This window comes from Megalops cyprinoides, chromosome 5, assembly GCF_013368585.1.
Source record: "Megalops cyprinoides isolate fMegCyp1 chromosome 5, fMegCyp1.pri, whole genome shotgun sequence".
Taxonomy (NCBI): Eukaryota; Metazoa; Chordata; class Actinopteri; order Elopiformes; family Megalopidae; genus Megalops; species Megalops cyprinoides.
The window spans coordinates 37,148,897-37,168,146 of NC_050587.1; the positions used below are offsets into that span (position 1 = coordinate 37,148,897).

At 44.2% G+C, this 19,250-nt stretch overlaps 1 protein-coding gene across 2 annotated transcripts in view; it reads left to right on the forward strand.

The window, feature by feature from the left end:
- Positions 1–8,718, forward strand: part of LOC118777460 (astrotactin-2-like) — a 286,377-nt gene extending 277,659 nt beyond the window's left edge. For both annotated transcript variants that reach the window (XM_036528373.1, XM_036528374.1), the window contains 3 exons: positions 3,556–3,656; positions 4,156–4,339; positions 8,461–8,718. In XM_036528373.1, coding sequence (XP_036384266.1) covers positions 3,556–3,656; positions 4,156–4,339; positions 8,461–8,698 — 523 coding nt within the window. In that variant the 3' untranslated portion in view covers positions 8,699–8,718. The remainder of the gene's footprint in view (positions 1–3,555; positions 3,657–4,155; positions 4,340–8,460) is intronic.
- The last annotated feature ends 10,532 nt before the right edge of the window (positions 8,719–19,250 follow it).

Here is a 19,250-nt window from a genome sequence, read left to right on the forward strand (position 1 = left end):
TCCCCTGCCCCGCTGCAGTAAATACCGTGGGATTCCGAATGACCACCAGGAGTCAGGACCTCAGCGCAGCAAACCTGACCCAGCAACCCGCTGTCCCAATAAAGCGTTATTTATTTGGTTGCTCAGCACTTGGGTGTGAACATAAATAACCCTGCCTGAAGTGTCATAAATATGCAGCAAAAAAAAAAAGAAGCACATGCGAGAAGTGAAGTGCTGACAGCAAGGGAAAATGAAATGAGAGGAAGAGTTTTGCCAGCATGATACCGTCAGATTCGACTTGCGTTGGCTTTCACTGCCTTTGTTCTCTCTGGTGATCCTCATCAGTGAGGATTATTAGTGGAGCGCTGCAGAAGAATGCTCTGTCTGTGCTCATCCATCACAGACAGACAGACGGACAATCTGTGTGTACCTCTCACGAATGCCATCTATGTGTGTGTCTGTGAGAGACGGAGACAGAGAAAGACATAGGGTAGGGAAGAAATAATATATTGATGCTTCTCATCTGTGCAGTCTGTCTACCAGACAGAAAGAAAGGCTGCTTGTTTGAGCCTCTTATTCATGCAGACTGTGTGTGTGTGTGTGTGTGTGTGTGTGTGTGTGTGTGTGTGTGTGTGTGTGTGTGTGAGAGAGAGGAAAAGAGAGAGAGAGATAGAAAGGCAGATAGGCAGTCCAACAATATTTTTCATCCATGCAGTATCTGTTTGTGAGACAGACAGGCGGATTGACAGAGAAGGACAATCTGTTTGTAATTTTCTCTCTGCGGGGGCCTGTGTTTGCTCCAAGCGATCTATCTACAATTGATCCAGATTGACTGGTTCAGTCTTGGACACGGGTTTATCCACAGATCAAGCGTGAATGACAGTTGCACCAACACAGCCGAGCAGGCCGGCCAGACTGCCATGTGTTCTCCCCTGAATGAAAAAAAGACGGGTTCCCACTGGTCTGATGTGGCCTCATGTCTTCATTGATAAAAGTATGGCTTTTGTCCCATTTTTTCCTCCCCTCGTTTTACTAATAAGAGCTTTAAATAGGAACAGTTCCGTCTGCGTCTGGGAAAGCTTTATTTCAGAGGAGTAGGGGATTTAGACACAATGGGATATGGGAATGCACAGAAAAACACCTTTCATCATTTCTGACATTGAAACAAACAGACCGGCAACAAGCTGGCTGGCAGGCCAAAACCAAACTCTCCCAATTGCCTGATAAAAAACACAGCCCCTTGAAGTCACCGGACTGTAATCTGACCGCATAATTCAAACAATGTGATTGTTCTACGTGGTGTTGTCAGGATGGGTGCGGAGCTGGCGGGTGCCTACTGAATCTGGAATCCGGTGAGTTTAGTGAGGTTTTGGGGGAATACCAGACGTCCTTCCAGATGCAGAACAACATTGGAGAAAAAATGCGAGCTATGTTCAAACTGGCCGAGATTCAAAACAACAGGGAAAAAAAAAAAAACAGTCAGCGGTCTGAAGACTCGGGCTGCTAGATCAGTAAAGACAGAGAGGGTCCCTCAAACCAGCTTTTACAAAGCAGGCTCATAAAAGAGTTAAAAAAAAGCAGTGACTGTAACACTACCCTTTTAATTGTTCCTCCTTTTAGGCATATACATCCCGATCAGTAAAAATATAACTTATATGTGGATTCATGTCCTCTCTTTATGGCTTTAGTTCAGCAGTAAAACAACAATGCATTTCATATGCAGGAATCTGACTTGTGTTTGGAAAAATCTGCACACTCGGAGAAAGAAAAACTCCGGGCAGTGAGTTTAGAGGACTTTCGGCATGTTGCTTTCTCCTCTCTGGTATACTACAAGTCTATTCAAAGTGACTAAGGCTGGAATTCAGTGTAACCACAGTGTAGTGTTAGTGATATGCAACATAAGAGGAACCACCCTTATTGAGATTGCAGTGTTGTATGGTATTATCTATGGATTACATGAAGTACCTGTAGGTGTTATTTTAGGATGTAATGGGACCCTACATCATGCAATGCTTTTCCAAGGTGGTGCACTGTGTGTGCCTGTGTGTGTGTGTGTGTGTGTGCATGTGTGCGTGTGTGTGTGTTTGTGTGTGTGTGTGTGTGCGCGTGCATACATGCATGTGTGTGTGTGTTTGTGTGTGTGTGTGTGTGCGCGCGTGCATGCGTGTGTGTGTGTATGTGTAGGCAAGTGTTTATGAGTGTGTGTGTGTGTGTGTGTGTGCGCGCGTGCATGCGTGTGTGTGTGTATGTGTAGGCAAGTGTTTATGAGTGTGTGTGTGTGTGTGTGTGTGTGCGTGTGTGTGTGAGTGTGTGTGAGTGTGTGTGTGTGTCTGTATGTGTGTGCGTGCATGCGGTGTGTGTGTGTGCGTGTGTGCGCGCGTGCATGCATGTGTGTGTGTGTGCGCGTGCATGTGTGTGTGTGTGTGTGCATTCATGTATGCATTTGTGTGTGTATATGTGGGCAAGCGTTTATGAGTGTGTGTGTGTGTGTGTGTGTGTGTGTGTGTGTGTGTGTGTGTGTGAGTGCGTGCATACACTACATGCATACATGTGTGTGCATACATGCATGTGTGTGCATTTTGACTTTGTCACAATGAATCTGTGTGTGGCCCCTGAATGCGGGCAGCACTGAAAGCTCTTTCAGCTAAAGCTTGCTTATCTCCTGTGTGGTGAGAACAGAAAGCCCTCTTCTCCTCACTCACCACTCACACTCACTGTACACACCTAGTCTCTCCAAAGCAGCGCAATTAATGACTCGTCATCTGAGAAAATACACACAAGCCAGGCAAATCTTTTTATGAGGACTGTTTTCCATTTGGAAAGGTTACATAACTTCCAAGAAGTCTTTATCAGAAGAGCCGGGGGGGGCTGTGTATGTATGTGTGTGTGTATGTGTGTGTGTGTGTGTGAGAGAGAGGGAGAGAGAGAGTCGGGGCTGGTGGTGTCTTGTGCACTGTTATGACTGAATCTCGTGGATTGTTGTGTAGGTGGACTGGGTGGTCTGACAGAGGGTGGACAGCGGCAGAACGGGTGCAGTATTTCACTCTCCCGGGCAGACCACCGCTGCTGTCTGCGCACGGGGGTCCCGCTCCGGCCCCAGATAGCGCCCGTGTTTTCTCCATTTTCGCATAACGCTCCAGGACGATTTAGGAGAGAAACGAAATCCCCCTGGAATCTTGGGTGCATGTCTGCAGGGAATCGTGGGCATTTTAACGTAGGAGATTCCACGGCTGTCATCGGGGGTCTGTGCGTATCAGCGGGGCACATTTTCTGCAAGAAAAATTGCGCTCTGGCACGCAGCACCGGCAGAACCTACACGGCACCCCTTGATTCCCCGCCCACCTGTTTTGGTATGATTTTCCCATGGTTCCATGGGTTACATGTGCCACACATCCCTGTCCTTTAAGATACGTGAGAGCGGCATTGTTGTACTGTTGTTGTACCCTCGGGCAAGGTACTTAAAAATGTTTTACCTATGTAAGTTGCTCTGGATAAGAGTGTCTGTCAGTGTAATGTAATATCTCTCTCTTTCGCCCTCTCTCTCTCCCTCTCTCCCTCTCTCTCCCTCCTCCTCAGGTTCACTCTGTATGCCTTGGACAGTCGCGGGAGTCGCTCTGAGTCCAGCTTCGTCACAGTGAGGACGTCCTGCCCTATCGTGGACGACAGCAGAGCAGAGGGTACGGCACGCCCATACAACTCCGCCCTGATGCGCACTCACACACTCACCGCGCCCATACAACTCCGCCCTGACGCGCACTCACACGCGCACCGCACCCATACAACCCCGCCCTGACGCGCACTCACACACTCACACGCTCACCGCGCCCATACAAGCCCGCCCTGACGTGCACTCACACGCTCACTGCGCCCATACAACTATGGGATTCATCAGGCAAAAAGCATTAGAGAATGAACCCCAGGGAACGTGTTTGGTTGGACATATCCACCACATGCTTATGAGGCTGGCATCCAGATGATCCACACGTCCAAGTAAACTCTTTCTCTTGGTTTACTCCAGTGTCTGACAGAAGCCCACCTGGTGCCTGTAAAGCATGGCCTGACTGTGTCGCTCTGTCGACATTGAACTTCAGCCTTTCCTCGGTTGCTGCTGCTGGTGATGCTCTTGTTCTGTGCAGTGAAAAAGACTCACTTGTGCTTTGCGGGGCTGTCCAATAGAGATTGCAGATAAGGTGTACAACCTGTACAACGGCTACACCAGCGGGAAGGAGCAGCAGACGGCCTACAATACCCTGATGGAGATCTCCCCCCCGATGCTGTACCGCGTCCAGCACCACTACAACGCCCACTACGAGAAGTTTGGCGACTTCGTCTGGCGGAGCGAGGACGAACTCGGGCCCAGGTAAGCCACCTTGCTGTTCAGGGTCCTCCCTAAATCTCAGTGTTGAGGCATGTGCAGTGAGCAGCATTTTCTGTGTGCTGCGTGTGCCATCCGCATGATGCAGCCACAGATATTCTATTTGTTAGATATTTAGCTAGATATTTAGCTTCACACTGAAAATTCTCTCTGCCATTGTTGAAGCCGTAAGAGCTCTGACATGCTGCCTCAATGTGAACATTCTTGAAGGTTGGTGGTCACAAGCAGAACATCCATAACTAACACAGGAACGCAGACAACATCATAAATCCTTATTTCTAACAAGAACCTAACAAGCAGGAGGGAAACAGCAGCGAAGAGCTGAAGATCTTGTCATAGTTAATAGCATATCTGTAGTGCAGTGGGCCACCCCTGGCTTGACAGAAGGACTTAATTTCCCAGAATCCCCTTCCAGTGAGTGCTCACCCGAAAACACAACAGCTGTCAAAAAATGAAAGGTGACCAAGGTGAGGGAAATGATAAGGTACAGGAAGCTGCGCGTATCACCATCAAATGCAAATTTAACGTCCCAATAAATCAAATTCTGTGCACACGCTGGTGTCTGCAGCTCATATCAGCACAACACTGGCAATGAGCGTGATTGAAAATATCGTATTGTTGTCAACACCAAAATCATTATCTTATTAATTATGCTGTTGAACGCGCTTCTGGGTATAAACAATGGTTTGGTGTGAATAGGAACAGTATAATTTGTACCGCATTACAACCACAAGCCGTGACCTAAGCATAACCACACGATGCCATGAGGAATGCAGTTTATTTCCCTCTAATGTAAAACAGTAAAAACAGCGTTGTGACACTCTGCTGACTGCTGACGGATGGTGTTTGGTTTGAGATCCTGCAGCTCAGCGAAGATCCTTTTAAGGGAACGGTTTTGGGAGGAGGGGGGGGCGATGTCCTCACCCCTCCAACTCGCTAACGGCACCGATGTGATTCTCGGGCGTGTCGTGGGGGTCCTGTCAGGTCCGTTGCCGCGCTCGACCGGGGAAGTCCTGGCTGGTCTCGGTGGGGGGCCGCCGTCTCACGGTTGTCATGGCAGGCTTACGGCTTCGTCCTGTCACCTCCAGGGCCAGGGCCGCTAATGTAAACCGACTGGGGGGAGTAAACACTGGCTGCTCAGATCCCACCTGAAACGCGATAAAGAGTTACAGCTTAGGTCTGCGAATCCTGATCCCCCCTCTCTCTCTCTCTCTCTCTCTCTCTCTCTCTCACTCTCTCTCCCTGCCTTTCTCCCCGCCCTGACTTTCTCCTTCTCATTGCCTTTCTTGTCACTTGCCGCCTTTCTCCTTGTCTTCCCCACCCTTTCTCTCTTTCGCTCTCTTGTTCTTTCTCTGCCTTTCTGCTTCTCTCTCCCTCTGTCTCTCTCTCTCTCCATCCCTCTTTCCTTCAGTTTCCTTGCACCTCTATCACTCATTCAAGCCATTGATTACACACAAGATATAATTCTGTAAAATCAGGTATCAAAAATATGTTTAAGAAGTTTGAAAATAATGCATTGGTATATTTCACTACACTAGGATTAATTTTCATGCATATGTTGGAGAGTTATATATTGCAAAATGTCATGTATTTTAACATTTTCTACAGTAGGCATAACACTGTATATTTGAAAGTAGCAGTGATAGGTATTTCTATCACATGTTGATTATTTTTTGAGTTTTTTGAGTTTCCTGTTTGATGATGCTCTAACGATTGTTGTTGTTATTGTTTCCCCTTTGAGGGCATTAACCCTTTCATGCTTATGGTCAAACTGGTGTGATTAGAACACTAGATTGGAAATTCTAGGTAACGTTAGCTTTGAGGAAACGGTGATTTAACGTTAAAAAGTTTACTATAGCAGTAAAACCACATGGAAACGTGTTTAGAGTCCATTTGTATGCATTTTCCACCAGCTTCCAAACAAGGACCAATCAATCAGCAACTGGCTGACATTATGCATCTCTTAGCTGCCTCTGGAGAACCGCTCTGTCTCTGCTACATACAGGGAAACGACAAGCATTTATCCGCTCAGCCGATGGATCTCGTGCAGAGGAGGCTTTGCTGAAGTACTTGAGGTTAAGCGCTTTGCTCATGGATATGATGGCATAGCCTCGTCTAGGAATTAAACACACAACCTATCGGTTAACCTTTGGTAAGCGCTTTCATTCTGTGGCCTCTCATTGTTGAATGCCGATGTGAGCAGTGTTAGGGTTCGGGTTCGGGTCCGGGTTCTGTGGCCAGTGTGTGAATGTCTCATTGTTGAATGCCGATATGAGCAGTGTTAGGGTTCGGGTTCGGGTCCGGGTCCGGATTCTGTGGCCCGTGTGTGAATGTCTCATTGTTGAATGCCGATGTGAGCAGTGTTAGGGTTCGGGTCCGGGTCCGGGTTCTGTGGCCAGTGTGTGAATGTCTCATTGTTGAATGCCGATATGAGCAGTGTTAGGGTTCGGGTTCGGGTCCGGGTCCGGGTTCTGTGGCCAGTGTGTGAATGTCTCATTGTTGAATGCCGATGTGAGCAGCATTTGAAGCGGGCCCCGTTCGGCCGCCTCTCTGACCCCCTGTCCTGAGATCGGCCTCCCCGTGTGTTTGTGAGGCGACTCGCTCGCTGGTGCGCTTGGTGCGGTCCCCGCCGCATCCCTCGTGTTGTTTTAGACAGTGGAATTTCCTCGCCTCTTTAGCAGGCGAGTGAGAAAAGAGCCTGCGTTGCGTGTCAGGCTAATGAAAGAGGCATGCTGACAGCAGCGAACAGACAGACCCCCCCCCCCCCCCCCCCCCCACCCTCCAAACCGCTGGGTGTTCCTCTCCCAACACCGAGGCTGCGTAATGTCATGGTTTTGAGCACTCTGAGGGATGGGTGTCAGTCGGGTTGTCTGTGGCAGCCTCGGGCGACACAGAGGGGCGGGGCAGGGTGGGGGAGTGTGACGGTGGCTCGTCTGCCGGGTGGGGAAGTGCAGCAGCCTTTAGCTGGCCTCAACCGCCCCCCCCCCCCCCCAAAACCCCACCGCCCCTCTCTCAAGGACTCTGCGCATATTGCCAGTGCAGGCCCAGTATGCCATTCTTCTTCTTTCTCTCTCCCTCTTTCTCTTTCCTTTCTTTCTCTCTTTCTCTCTCTTTCCCTCTCTGTCTCTCTTTTTCCCTCTCTGTCTCTCTCTCTTTCCCTCTGTCTCTCTCTCTCTCTTTCTCTCTCTCCCTCTCTCTCTCTCCCTCTCCCTTCTCCTCTTCTTTCCCTCTCCCTCACCTTCTTTTTGTCATGCTTTCTCTCTGTCCTTCTCTTTCTCTCATTCTTTTTCTCTCTCCCCTCCAAATTCAAATTTGTGAAATACATTGTGTAATTATTGCCAGAGCACATTACATAATGCATGAAAAAAGGAATAAACGATAAATCACAAGATAAAAAAACAAAATAAAGCTCAATCAGTGAATATAATAATGAAATAATTTCATTATAAAATGATTAATTGCTGTAATCAGCAGTTCCTCACCCTCTCCTTATCCCACTGTCCTCTCACATTGACACTGTCCCTTTCTGCTCTCCTTTGCTCTCTCTCCTTCTATCCACGCTCACAAGCACAGTCTCTCCCTCTTTCTCTCTCTCTCTCTCTCTCTCTCTCTCTCTCTCTCTCTCTCTCTCTTTCTCTCTCCCCCCCCTCCCAAATTCAGTCATCTTTCAGTAGATATATGGTTGAGTTTCAGCCTCACTGATGCAGGATCAGTCTCTGATTGTTCACCGGTACTCCTTCCTGCCTCTCCTCTCCTCTCAGGGGTACTGACACGGCCCACACTTGCACAGATACCCCTCATATCACATGTCATATGTAGAGGCTGTGTCTTTATAATTTACCATAAAGGCCTGTTGCATACGTACTGTCACTATACTGCTGCACGTATTGTAAAATCAGTATCGGCTATCACCACTTTTATAAATGCAATTTAATACTTTATACTGCACTGAGAATATACTGTACATTTCCAGGTTTGTAAACAGCAATAAATACTTTATTTTGAAACATACTGTAAGTGGTGTAATTGAGGCATGCTGGAAACATAGTCCTTCTGTTTCATGTGGGTTGCCATGTGTTGTGGTTTTACCCCCCTTCCCGGTCCAGGAAAGCGCACTTGATCCTGCGGCGAGCGGAGCGCCTCAGCCACTACTGCAGGGCCCTGCTCCGCAGCGCCTACATCCAGAGCCGGACAGACACCGTCACCTACGCCCAGTGCAGGAGCGAGGGCGTCAGGCCGCCCGGGGCCGCCTGGCGGAGCTCCCTGCATGAGACCCGGCTCTCCTGCACCGAGAAACTGGTGTCTGTACAGCGCAACACATACGGGAACGCCAAGCTGCGATGAGACAGGTCCTCACCGCCCCGCCCCCCCACCCCCCCCCGCCAGGCTGCGATGAGACAGGCCCCTCACCGCCCCCCCCCCACCCCCCCCGCCAGGCTGCGATGAGACAGGCCCCTCACCGCCCCCCCCCCACCCCCCCCCGCCAGGCTGCGATGAGACAGGCCCCTCACCGCCCCCCCTCACCCCCCCCACCCCCCCCGCCAGGCTGCGATGAGACAGGCCCCTCACCGCCCATCCCCAACCCCCCCCCCCCCCCCCCCCCCCCCCCCGCCAGGCTGCGATGAGACAGGTCCTCACCGCCCCCCCCCACCCCCCCCCAGGCTGCGATGAGACAGGTCCTTACCGCCCCCCCCCCCCCCCCCCACCCCACCCCACCCCCTGACTCCTTTTCTCTCTCTCTCTCCTGTCTCTGTCTCTCTCTTTCTGTCTCCGCCCACTCTCTGTGACCTCACTGGTTTCCTCCGCCTTCTCAGAGGAACTTCTTTTCTACGGAAAACAAAAAGAATGGGAGAACTACCTGGCTGTAAAAAGAAAAAAAAAAGAAATTAAGTAAATACAAATTCAGTGGACTTCCTTTTGACTTTTTCTTTTTTGAAGGAAGCCACTGGGAGAAAGAAAAGAGTGCTGGGCTTTTTTTTTGTTTATTTATTTTTTAAATATCATTTCATGTTACCGGCTTTTTTATATTAACACCTTTGAACTGGTGGGAGACGAGCAAGAGCATGTAAGTTATTCTCTCCCCCACTGAATACATGGATCAGTCAACTGAATGTAAGGCTGACGTTTTCCACGGTGCTTCTGATTTGTCAGCACGCCAGACCAACAAGGAGGAGCTAACAGCTCAGCCAATCAAATCGAAGCTTTGAGGCTGTTGTTTCCATGGAGCAGGACGGTTACGATGGAATGGGCCGTGGTGTGGGTCTGTGACATCATTCACCGTGAAGTATAGTATGTGTGTGATACCAGCCGATTCTAGTGAAGTGAAGTCAAAGCCATGTGTTCTGTTTATGTATTCTGATTGGTTCATGGCCATTTTTTTTGTTCCTAGGTGAATAAAATGTAAAAAGACACCAGTTAGCGCATAGTGCACATTTGATGCATTTAGTCTGTAAATGAGCTGAGGAACATGGAGACGAAGTAGCATACTTCTTACTGAAAAATTAAAATGTATATTAATAGAAGGTAAAAAAGCAAAAATAAAAGGAGTAAGTATTTGAATATGTGCAAAATATGCTGCATATATTTCAAAATATATCAATTATTGGCAATTTTATACTGTATGTTCATTTTTATGCATATATTATAGAATAGATTTTACAATATATGCAATTTTTTAACATAGGCTATATACCATATAAGCTTAAAATTTCCTATGTGAAAGTGACAATAATTGATGAATTTTGTAATATAGGCACTATATTTTAGCATATTAAGAACACACCTCTCGAATGTCCAATTTTCTAGGTTCAATTGTCCATTGTCAACTGTCCTTGAAGGAATGAGGTTGTACTTCAAGACTCTGGAGTCACAGAGAGACACTGAAGAGCCATGGAAACCAATGTCTGTGTAATTGTGTTCATCTGTTCATTTGACTTAATGTGTGTCTGTAACACTGATGATGCGAATGTACTTCTGGAGAGACTATGGCCTCCGTTCAGTCTAACCAAAATTGGCGCGGTCCTTAACATTTAAGCAAGGGCCTCCCCATGTTTTGTCCCTAACAGAACATTATGATCGCTGCAGAGGCTGAAAAGAATGAAGCGTTTCGGCTCTGCAATTCAAGGTTTGGAAGGAGCGGAAAACCGCACGGCGCTTGCTTGAGTCCGACGCTCAGAGTTAAGTACAAAGCACGTTTATGGTCAGAGGGAACAGAGGCTTGTTGTCACCCAAAGCCCCATGGCATTGCGAGTCAGAGTATCTCTGAGCTCTCTCTGCAGTTTAAACAATTTCACCGTTGAGTAAATACGAACTGTTACTACTAACTGTGCGTCAGTCAAATTTGGTTCAGTTTGTTATTTCCAAGATTATTTTTCATATGTTCTATTGATTGTGGCAGTCAATGATTACATTGTGTATATTAAATTGTAAATACTATTATGCAGTTTTTGGATGGTCTTTTTGGACACCTTGACATAAAAATGTGTACAGAATTATAATTATGCTGGTGCCATCTCCCTGTGTAATGCATCCTTCATACATACAGTGTTCATATATTTTCTAGTGTTCACATATGGCCACATTTCACAAGCCTCTGGTACAGCTGGGAACACAAGTGAAATGACCCAGAGGTAAGTGTCCTGGCCCTGTTTTCCGTACCAGGCCAATCATATGTGTACTGAATCATTACTGTTCCTGGAACAGTCACGGCAAACCAGTGTCCCAGTCCTGTAACCCAAGAAATGTGGTTTTAATGTACCCAGACCTGCAGGAGTTTCCCCCCTTTTTTATGTGTTTTTGTTTGTTTTTTCTGCTTTGGGGTAACTGTACTTTTACCGGCAGACCTCAGTTTTATTTTCTTTTTTATAGTTAAATTTTCTTAGTTTTCCAAACGTATTAAATGCTTTCCACATTCATAAATTCTGTGGGCGTTCAGCGAGCTATTTATTTGACACATTTAGCCTCTTGCTGACAGCATTATCTCTGCAGGTGTCGTATATTTCAACTATGCGTTTTTATTATTATTTTAATACCTTACAAAATCAACAGCTTTCTGCTCCCTTTTTAGCTTGGAAAGTTTTCTAAAATTCAATGATCTAAGAAGAAAAACAGAACTTTCTGATGTATTTAATGTTGGAGTAACCTGAAAATTTAACTCTTTTGATGTTGTATTTGTATATTGATAAAATGTTATCACATTAATGACTCATCTGTGAATAAAAAAGTTTCTACCAGTGATATCATAGCCATGTAAGAATTTAGAATAATTAAAATAGTCAAACTCATTGCTGAAAGATTTGGGAAGAGTTTCAAATGAACACAAGATATTGAACAATGTTCAGTAGCTGGATAATATTGAAGTAAATATGTAGGAGGGGGGTATGTTCCCACATGAAAATGAAATATATTGCTATATACTGAATAATATGTTGTTTAAACCAAGTATATATTGCAACAGCATAAAACATAAACATAAGATATATGAATGGAAAGCAGGTTATAATCTCGATTTCTAAATAGACCAAGGGAATTGCCCAGGGCACTGCCACAAGGTTCTAATTTCAGACAAAAAGTACTGTCAAACCAGAAAGCTCCTGTTTTGTTTGGTAATCCTGACCACACAGACAGTTGGTGTCTTCTAAAATCGAATAGGCATGTATTGGAAGCAGTGATTGGTTCGGATCTCATGGTTTCTCTGTGTGTCTTCTGGGACAGCTCCATGCCTTTCCACTGTAAATATTTGTACGTGTTCCGATCTGGAGTTTCATTCCGTTCATGCAGCATTAAACTTGTTTTAAAAATCAGTAGCTTGATGTTCGTGTTCACAGATGAGGCCACTACCTTGGAGCTCTGCTTGCCAGTAAAGCTGAACTGTGTTTCCAACGTCACCGAGGAGCTTGGAGCACTTTGAGTGCTTTTTGGCAAAGATACTTTCCACACCCTCCCCTTTTGCATATTCTCACTGGGGAGTGACTGGAAACAGGAATATCTCAACCAGGAAACTCTTGTAAATATCAAAACACTTTTACTCAACGTTGACATCCTGGCCATGCACAGCTGTGTTGTTTTGACCCCCCTCACCCTTCGGAGGAAATCTGCCAATCAGAAAGCTCATCTGAGGTGCATGTCAGCCTATGAGCATCATAGAGCAGCAGCCAGCCAATCACAAACCCCCATGATACTGGACTGGTAAGTTGGTGGAAGAATGGGAGGGGCTTGGGTAAAGGGCCAATCAGATCCAGAGAAGGCGTGTCCAGGTGTCCTTAAACCAAGCCCCTGTACGGTCATTAGGTAATTTCTAATCAGGGTGATGAGCTGCAAGCTGTGAGGACACAGTAAGGACTTCTGACACAACTTCCTCTTCGCTCTCATTTGTTTGATGAATGTTAATTCTGTTTGGCATCTTCAAGAGCTTCAGCAACCAAGTCATACCTGTTTGATACAGGAGTCATTTGCTCATTGGTACGGTTGAATATGGGTCTAAATTTTGTAAGTTCACCTCACCAGGTTAGCAGTGCTCTTCGGTTTTGTGTAGGCCATGTTAAAATTAGTCCTTTATTAGAAACCTTAGAAACCTAGTATCAGCGTTCTTTTGCTTTGGTATTACACAGGAAGAAAACGCATCCTTTGTGTTAATGTGCTGCTTTTGCACCAAGTCTATGCACCAGGAGCAAAATGTCTACGAATAAGAAAATGTAGCTCAACCCGTATTTTGAGGGACTATTTAAAGTTTGAGAACTTCAGAACATTTATTTACTATTCCTTAGATATGAATTTCCATACATAACAAAGCGTGAAAGTTGTGATTGGTGTTGTTGTAGCTGTACTTTATTTGGCTTAGAGTCCAAACAAGGGATTGCACCTTGCTGTGGGCAGATGTTGCTGAACCCCTGTGTAAACAGTGAAAGAAAGGGGAGAGATGGGATGGAGGGGATATTCCATGAACAGCTGATGTGGGAAGGAAGTGGTAAGTGGAATTCCTATGGTCATGGATAGGACTGCTTTGCCCAGGTGTGGTTAATTGTGTAGGGATTGTATATAAATCCTTCTCCCAGATCTTTGCTTGGAACTTCAGTTATATCTGACCCATATTTAAAAGTAGCAAACAAAGTGACCACACAGGAGACGAGTAATGATCTGCTTCATAATTGTGACGTGATATTGTTTTTGATATTGTTTCACATTTTATATTTTGAAATGTATGTACTTCTTCTATGCTCAGATTTGTTATTCTAACCTGAATCTCAACCTTTTTGAGAATCTAAGAAAATGTGCAGCGCTACGGCGAAGTACTGGAAAGGGGCACACCATGTACCGCTGAGAAAAATAAGGAGTCAGAAAGTAAAACATATAAGAAGTGTCCGAAGCGGTGTATTATGGATGGAGGAGGGAGCGCAGTGGTTTCCACCTGGGTAAGCAGTGCTCCCGGGTGCCAGGGGCAGCAGAAACACAGAACCAGCTCTGCTCTGTGTCACCGACTTGTTGGTGTGTTTTTTTGGGGGGGAGGGGTGCTGAGTTGTTTTTGTTGTTACTTTTTCTCCCGATTCAGTGCGCTTTCAGGAAGTGGGGCGGGAAGCGAGGGCCTGCTTGGTGAAATGGCAGCATTACGTTACATTATTGATGCGCTTAGCGGACCGACGCTAATGGGGTGACTGATATGGCTCACTTTTGACATATTATCCTCTTGTGCGGTCGGTTATTTCCCTGAAGTTAGGCAGATCAAGTGCTTCATACAACAGTGCCGCTTTCAGGCCTCAAACCCATGACCTTTTGGCTTTTGTTTCCTTAGACGCTACACTGCACAGCTGCTGTTTAGATAATAATATGATTCATTATTGTCATTTAGCAGATGGGTTACAATTTTTACATGTTATCCATATATACAGCTGGATATTTACTGAGGCAATTGTGGGTTAAGTACCTTGCCCAAGGGTACAGCCGCAGTGCCCCAGCGGGGAATTGAACCAGCAGCCTTTCAGATAAGAACACTGATTCTTACCACTATGCCACACTGCCACCCCCAGATATTCAGGATAATCTTGCCGAAGAGCCCAATTTATCTTATGTATGTAAAATGATTGCTTTATAATCACCAGGATGTACAACTTTGAAACTTCACAGCTGCTAATTCTTGTTCAATAGCACAGCCTCTTCATAATGCCTCATAGTGCTTCATAATGCTTCATAATGCTCAGCACATGCATTCACAGATATCTACTAAACACCAGCACGTGTAAGCAGGTTATGGCTATCATAGATGATTCTGAACGTTGATCATTGCTTGTGTGACGTGCTAAGACAGTGCAGTGTGCAGGTATTAAGCAGATGTATGCTTCAAAACATGCTTTACAAATAAGTTGTCAAGCTTTATAATTTTGTTTTGTACTTTGCAAACAGGGGAAATGTCCAACCAATTACATATTCCAGGCTAATTACATTCCCCTTCTCGCCCTGCCCTTGACAGTATCTCAATAAGAAACATGTTCTGAGTGACACTCTTTAGTTAAAATAATTCAAGTCAAGACTAATCTATCTTCTAGTGCCTTCAAGATAATTTCAAAAAAAGCAGGGGCTGATATTGACTCAAGCTTGAAAATTACAGCCATTAGTGTTCAATGTGTAACTTTACTTATCTTGGAAAAATACATTTGCTTAACAGATGGGTCTAATACATTTAGGTAACACCTCATGTATCATCTTGAGAGGTATATATTCAACAGGAAAAGGAAAACGTAATTCAATGACAGTTTACCCTGTCCTTAACTTTGAAGAACAAATGCAAGGAATGTAAAAGGCTATGAAAAAAAAGGAATGTAAAAGGCTACTCACCATTGCAGTATCCAGAAAATGGTAAAACGTTCTTAAATTCCTCAAAGAGGCCAAAGTACTTAATTCAAAAGGAGCACCTTCTGCATGAAGACCTGCTGTATATCCCAATGCTTCTGAAAGATGTTTTGAGAGGGTATGTGTTTAATAAGATAGCCAAAGGTCAGAGGTGACACCATTAAACCCGGACAGGGAGGCCTGTCCTTTGAGTTCTGCATTATCTCTGTGTTTATAGACTATTTCTGCATTTCTGCCTTTTAACAAGCAGCCCTCTTTCACACTGAACCATCCAGTAATGCACTCTAAACCATCACTCCTGTTGTGTTTTTGTTCTCAAGCCTGGACAAATAATCTTTTTTCTAACCTCTTATGCTTTTCAAGCTGGATATACTGTAATATGCAATATATTGCATATTACAGTATATCCAGCTTGAAAAGCAAGCAATATTTTCATTGGTACACTGGACATTACATTATTGGCATTTAGCAGACACTGTTATCCAGAGCGACTTACATTTTTTTTTACAATGTTATCCATTTATACAGCTGGATATTTACTGAGGCAATTGTGGGTTAAATACCTTGCCCAAGGGTACAACAGCAGTGCCCAAGTGAGGAATCAAACCAACAACCTTTTGGTTACAAGTCTTGCTCCTTAACCACTATGTTACACTGCTGCCCAATTAGTGGACACATTTACCAGGCTCGATACCAGACTTTAGGTGTGTGTTTAAATTATATGGAGGATAAAAAAAAACGCACAGCACAAGAGAAGGAGAGAAAAAATGACATGGACGTCTGTATTGTTCTTCATACACACACAGGCATTGGCACACTCAAATCAGTAACAGACAAATATTGTACAATATTCAGTTTTGCACTGTAACAGGTGGGGGAAGAGTACCATAAAATCAAAGGAAAGTTCAGGGAACAAGTGCTCTGATAAACAGTGGAATTTCTTAATATGCTTTTGATTTCATGCAGTGAGGCTAGACCTGTATTTTACAACAGAACAGAGGGAAATACAGAGGAACACCACAAAGAAAGGACAGTTTTTGGATTCCAATTGCACCGAATGTCTGTAACAAACTGCAAAGTAAAAAATAATTTAGATGAACATTGTAAATATAACTTAAAAGTATGACATTCTCAATAAATAATTCTACTATTTACACCATTATATATTGCTAGAAGATTTAAATAACTAAAATTAGTAAATATAGAAGCAACATACAATACAGGCATGAGGTACAGCAAACAAAAAAAGAAAAGATATGATGGTGTTTACAGTAGACGGTTAACATTTCTCTATTCCAAGGTTTTTCAACTGAAACTTCATTTGATTCAGACTTCTTTTATGGCTTCAAAAAGATGTGGAGGAAAAAAAGAGAAAATGTTCTGACCCACAAAAGAATGACATCACAATGCAATGTGTACAATCACAAACTGAGAGAGACAGGTCACAGTTTGGGTTTGCTGATATGCACACAGCGGCAACTGAGAAATTTCCAGAAGACAATGAACACAGAAAAATGGCGTGCAAAAACTCCTCATTGGTAATACTTCATTTGAAAGCAGCAAACAAGTAAATATAATATGACAATATTAGCACACTACATTTGTTTTATTGAGGCTATATATCCAACAAAAACAAAGAAAATGTGATCAGCGATTATTGTCAAAGTGATCCCCTGCTCTGAGAGTTGTGTTGCCTTATGTATGTAACAGTACTTTGGGAATGTTTTTTTTTTTATTATTCTTGTTGGTTTTTATTTTTTTTTTAATTTATTTATTTTACATCGTGCAGTTATCGGACATTGGTTTTCTTCTCAAAGCAATTGTTTCTGTCTTCAAATTATTCCTGTGCTAGTAGTTGGTTTGTTCTTGGTACTTTATTCACTATACCCCCACTTGGCAATTTCAGTCCTGGGAAGCCAGACTTACAGATATTCTATTTATAACCAGATATTTGTCTCTTCGGTTCCTTCCATTCTCCGTACTCCCTTTTCTAAGAGGTTTTGGTTGGCAGCAGGAGGTTCCCAGAGTGGCATTTGTGTTGCTACCCTAGAGAAGGATGTTCTGTTTAGAAACACTCCCCTTCAAGACTATTCACAATGAGCAGCAAATTAGAACACTTACAGTTTCACCAATGGCAGAGAGAGAACATTCCGTGTGAAGGTCACAATCTGGTACATCTAGAATATCTGCACTGGAGCTATCCTTCAATCAGCAACTGATTTGCACCTGGAAACCAGGAGAGGTGACCTCAACTCTGGACCCAGGAGATAAACTGGAGAGCAAAGCAGCTGCCAGCCCCTGCTCTGAAGCACACCTCATCCTGCCCAAGGAGGAGATCAAAAACGTGGCCAGCAAAATGTCCCTGGACTTTCTCAAAACGAGCATGTCCTTAGACCTCCAGATCCAAAGCAATTTTAAAATGGGCAGCATCTCTGAGTCCAGTTCCAGGTTTTTCTTCCCACACAGCGTAAGGCGTTAAGATATGTCAATGAATCAATGCGAGAATATGCGGTTGTGTTACAGCTGACATTACACACACATTTGCCTTCTTCTCTGCTGTTGAAATTCAAAAGCCAAAAGCCAACAGGAATAAATGTAGAATATAGTAACAGCGGTAGTATGAGGCAATATTAATAGTTATACGTACCATATAATAATCAAATAACCAAATGATATACACTTTTAAAAATGACCTGTCTGACCATAGCAGCTTTTCTAAAAATACAGATTTTTTTTCCTTTTTTTCTTATTTCTTAAATGACTCCAAAAATAAAATAACAGAAAACAAGTGCAGTAACTGAGGTTCATAATACAAACACTGATTAAATATACGTACAGTTTACAAAAAAAGAAATGAAATCAAGACAACTCAAGAACAATTTACATATTTCAATAAGCTCTCTCCTTCCTCACTTAACACAACACACAAAGCATTGTCAATACAAACATATGTGTCATATGTACAGAAATTCAGTTAAAAACTCATACAACTTCAGCCCACTTCTCTAAGATGTTATATTTGTCTTTTCAAATATTGTCAGATTATCAGATATTTGTTGTCCTTTTTTTTAATCTCTTCACAACACTCATGGGTTAACACATAGACTCAAGCCCAGATTCAATCTATCCCATAATGCAGAGTCTTCTCTCTGAGTAGCACATTTAAACAAGTCCTACTTTTTCACAACTAACAGAATTTTGGTTGACACCAGCAACTGGCAAACTTGAAAGTAAAAAAAAAAAAATCTTGCTAAAATTGCTACTTGAAAAAAATTCACACATCAAAGTAAAGGGCAATGAACGTTGTGGCGAAATTGAAATGTGGCTTGGATGCCCTTGGAGAGAACATATCTCAGCCCAAACGAAGGTACCTGTTCCAAAAACAACACGCAGAAGACCCCCCGCAGTTCCAGACTAGTTAGAGAGGGATGAGGGACAGACACGCAGGCAATGGTCCCATTAAATAATAAAATTATTATATAAAAATAAAATTAAAATGACTGCCCTCACAATGCGACATCTGAAGGCCTCACCTGCACACCTGCCTAAAGAGCATGATGCATCATGGGAAACATTCCTGCCGTGAATGGAGGACTGAGCAACTGAAATATGTGGACATGAGAACCAGCGTTGGCATAACTGTACTACGATTCCAGAGTGAGTGTATTTGTGGAGATATGATGCAGGATCATACTCTGAGGAGATGGTGATTATCCTGGCTGTGGATGAGAGGTGGGGTTTTTGACTGCTAAAATCTGAGGATCACAGCATCTCTCTCACTCTGGAGGGTCTTATCATGCCTGGCTTTGATTGACAGGGTCTCTGCCTATCCGTCACACCACCTGTCCACAGACCTTCACCCTTATCTGTGAAACATTTCACTGAATTCCCACTGTGGCGGGAATTCAATCGTCTCGCTACAGCGGTTTTCCCTTATTGCCAGTATTCAAACCGAGCGATGCAACCACACGACACCGTGAAGTTTCAAAGCCAACACATTTCAAGGGTCGCATTTTGCTGATCCCTTTACCCCCAGTGAAATAACCGTGAAAGG